The following is a 4,285-nucleotide window of genomic DNA, read 5'->3' on the forward strand; positions in this document are numbered from 1 at the left end:
GTAATTCTTAAACAAGCTTTCCTGTAATGCCGATTCTTGGTCCATAGTGATATTGTTTTCACAATAAGCCAATGAAGAAATAATTAAAACAACAACTATAATATTCAAGATAACAAAAACTGTTTTGATATTCATTTTGTAATTCCCTCAGCAATTGATGTAATTTTAGCACTAAAAGTCTCCCTGTATCGCACGAATTAGTTTAAATGAACAAACATTTGTAGGCAAAAGTTTGCTGAAATCTTGGTCACACAACCACAAAGAAAACAATCCTTCTTGAGTCATCTGTTACATAAAAATAAAATTGACTGCTTATATTCTGATATCAGACTGAATACTCTAGCAGAGAGTATTCGAGGACTGAATGTTGAATAGTGCTGATTAAGAGCGCAGAACATCTAAAAATTTCACCGCCCCCATAGAAATATTTGTCCAATTGAAGCAATATTTCGATTGCATAATCAGCATTTATCTCTTGAAATGAAAAATACAAACATATTGTTTTAATCACATAACCTGTCCCTCTATAAAAGAAAATAAAAACGTTCAAATTTGATCTTAAACCTAAAATAAATTTGTCAGTCTTGTTGCTTATACGAAATTGCCAAAACAAATTTCGGATTAATTTTTGACCCAATTTTATATATTGTTATATGCAAATGAAGTAACTTCTAATAATATCACTTTTCCCGATCAAAACTTTTTGCACTGCTGAAAACAATGAATGTTTTATATAATTGTTAAATGGATGACCAATCATGTTATATAAGATATATAATTTCGATTCCAGTCGTCATCATTTGTATATAACATCAGATAATGATTAAAGGGCCATGTGATTCTATTTTTGTTTGGATTGTGGTCTTCGGAGTATTAAAAAGATTACCATCTTTTGCATTTGTCTAACAAAAACTATTATACAATTATTGTTGAGTGACTAATATCAATTAGTCAAACATATCTTACGTTTTTCTGGATTTCATAACGATCTTGTATTTCAATAATAAGTTGTGTCTTAAAAATGTGATTTGACTTGAAAATATTTAAAACTGTCCCAAGAGCAAACCTCTAGTTGAATTTGAGTGTTTTCATACATTACATTTTTTTGTAAATTTATATATTTAGACAGACCAATTTTAAACTTTTTGTAAGGCTTTACAATAAATCTAAGATTTTATGCATGGTTTCCACATATTTTTGTTTATGAGCAATGGACTAAAAGCATTAATTTGGTGTTGTTTGAAATTCAAGTGTAACATTAATTGCATTTTTAAAAGTCCAAAAATAATTTACACACCCAAAATATTCACCATGTTGTCTTTTACTTTTGAACAATACTTTACAGTCTGACAATCTATAAAACAAAAAACCTTGATGCGACCTTTATGTCAGCTACATTATTTATCCTATTGATGGTTATTATAAAGCAATCACGTTTCCTGACAACTAAAGGCTTTATCTTTTATAATCAATTTAACTGGGCGTAAACAAAACAATGAATATCGATTCTATTTTGCAGACAGACAAATTTTGAACTTTTTGGTTAGCTTAATAGTAAATCTAAGATGATATACATGCATGGTTTGCACATTTTTTATGAGCAATGGTTTGATGTTGTTTGAAATTTAAGTGTAACATTCACTGCATTTTTGAAAGTTCAGAAATTACTTACACACCCAAAATATTCACCATGTTGTCTATCGCTTTTTTAACAATGCTTGTAAGTCTGACAATCTATAAAACAAAATCCTTGAACCGACTGTTATGTCAGTTACATTAACTATCCAATTAATTATCATAATAAAATGATCAGGTTTTATGGACAATTAAAGCCTCTATCTTTTCAAAACAATTCAATTGGACGTAAACAAAAGAATAAATATCGATTTTATAAAGTTAGTTTGACTTCCCCTATGATTTTTTGACTCTATAGAAAGTCCATTTAATGACGAAATTCATAATAGAGAGACTGCGGCGAGAATACAGTAAAAATGATGCCGTTAGCTTGTATGAATGCGTTGGTAATTTTTATAATTATGCCATTATCTTTGGGTCAGGAAAATGAAACAATTGATACAGAAACTGTTCTGCAAAATACATTATTTCACACCTACAACAGGTATAGGAAACCAGTCAAGATATATGACAGAAGTGTGCAAGTGGGTCTCGAACTCCATATTCTCTCTCTACCAAAGTTGGATATTCGCTCACAAACTTTACATACTGCGATTTGGTTAAAAGTTAGTTGGACCGATGAATATCTTACATGGAATTCGGATGATTTTTCAGGTATCAATTTTCTACGACTGCCTGCGAACAAAGTGTGGATTCCAGCCGTCTGTAATATGCACGAAATCTCTGGCAGAAGATGTCTGACCTACAGCTCTGTAGGAAATACAAACAGCGAGGTCGAAATCGAGAGCAATGGTCATGTTTCTCTCTCCGAAGCGATGGAAAGCATAATCTTGTGTACGTTTAATGTGAAGAATTTCCCCTTTGACACTCAGATATGTACTTTTACGTTTTTTGCCTCAACTAAAAAATCCCATTCCTTAGATATAATGCTTAGCAAGTCCAGTTTTGATTCAAGATATTTCATTGGAAATGAGGAGTGGGATCTAATATCTACAAATGTTCAAAACAACGCATGGAAGCTGGAGATGAATATTGTGTTAAGGAGGAGACCCTTGTTTCTCACGTTAACTTTAGTGTTTCCAATCATCACATTGTCTTTCATGAATGTGTTTTGCTATGTGTTGCCAATAGAGTCGGGAGAAAAAATGGGAATGTCAGTGGCTTTGTTTTTAACATTTGCTGTTTTTGGCAGTATTCTAAGCGATGCAATGCCAAAAGATTCGGAAAACATTTCGATATTCATTGTGTACGTGTTTGTTCAAATTTTTCTTAGCGGACTGAGTGTTGTGTTAGAAACGATAGTTCTACGTATCTACCATGCCGAATTAGGCCCATTGTCCCGATTATTTCAACTTAATGAAAATAAAAATGCAGTATCTCCTTCAGTTGACCACATTGAGAAAAAATCTAAGAATTTGGAAAATGAATGTAACTTGGATTTGAAATTAGATGAGCAAAGTCAAACTAACCTGGACGAGAAATGGAAGACGAAGGCAAAGGAGTTCGACAAAAACTTTCTAATATTCCATTTCCTCACAAACATCATCACTTTCCTCATATGTACTTTAATAATCATGAGTTAGTACTGTTATCCTTTTGACTCTTTATCTAATCACGTTAACATTGATCAATTATCTTTCTTTTTTTTTTATTTTTAATTGCAGTATCTGGTTAAAAAAAATGTTCATTTTTTTATTTTTGAAATTCTGACTGCAAATTGTTGTACTTATTAAAATTTAAATTTTTGGACAAGCTTATTTTAATTATATTCCTTAAAAATTACTATTTCTATGATGAAACCGAAAACAAGTGAAAAGTACAGAATAGCTGGCTATATTTAAGGCAGAAAACAACAGATTGAAAATTGAAAAGTGTTACTCAATGTATTTAATCGCGTAGAAAAATTAGTGTGCTAGTAGATCAAAATGTAAGTGAGTAAATATTTGGAATATATTGTTGATATATTATTATAACTATAAACGAAGTTATCATGATTACAACAATACTGGATATTGCAAATGTTCATAATTTAATGCATAACAAACAATTTTTTATTACTTTAAATTGGATCTTTGCCGAATTACATATTTATGACACTTGATCATGATAAAATTGAATCCTTACGTTAAATATGGTGTATCTTATTAATATTAATGTTAAGAGTTTAAGAGTCGTTTCGATATTTATTAGGAACATTACATCATTGTACAGTGAACACAAATACATTCAAAATTGTGTCAGTTTTCAAATCCATTTTTTTGAAAACAAAGTCTTAAACTTCAAAATTTTGATATTCAAGGAAGAAGTAATAATACAAATTTCTTCAAACTAATTGTTTTAAGATTTATTTTAAATGAATCACTCCAATAATATACATGTATTACTGTAAAAAAGATAAAAAGACAAATACATTTATTGTTTTTGTTAATATGATAGTATCGTCAAACCATTTAAATAATCAATTTATTGAATCGGTGTTAAAATGTGTCCATTAGACTGTGTAAATAATAAGATTGGGTTTTATCGTGGACGTTGTTAGTCCATTAAAAGTTATAGCGCTGCTTTCTTTCACTGAATAAAAATCGACAAAGCAAGCATTACAGTAATGCAAATAGACGAATTGCTATTTATTCGTAAAATTGCAAACATT

General features: G+C 30.1%; 1 protein-coding gene across 1 annotated transcript; it reads left to right on the forward strand.

The window, feature by feature from the left end:
• The first annotated feature begins 1,978 nt into the window (after nucleotides 1–1,978).
• LOC136272330 (neuronal acetylcholine receptor subunit beta-3-like) lies at nucleotides 1,979–3,928 on the forward strand. The gene has a single exon (XM_066073756.1). The coding sequence runs from the start codon at nucleotides 1,992–1,994 to the stop codon at nucleotides 3,216–3,218; it is 1,227 nt and encodes a 408-aa protein (XP_065929828.1). The 5' UTR covers nucleotides 1,979–1,991; the 3' UTR covers nucleotides 3,219–3,928.
• The last annotated feature ends 357 nt before the right edge of the window (nucleotides 3,929–4,285 follow it).

The sequence above is a fragment of the Magallana gigas genome, chromosome 10, assembly GCF_963853765.1.
Source record: "Magallana gigas chromosome 10, xbMagGiga1.1, whole genome shotgun sequence".
Classification (NCBI taxonomy): domain Eukaryota; kingdom Metazoa; phylum Mollusca; class Bivalvia; order Ostreida; family Ostreidae; genus Magallana; species Magallana gigas.

Excerpts from the sequence above, each read along its gene's own strand:
- LOC136272330 (XM_066073756.1), top strand. The coding sequence starts at position 1,992 with ATGATGCCGTTAGCTTGTATGAATGCGTTGGTAATTTTTATAATTATG.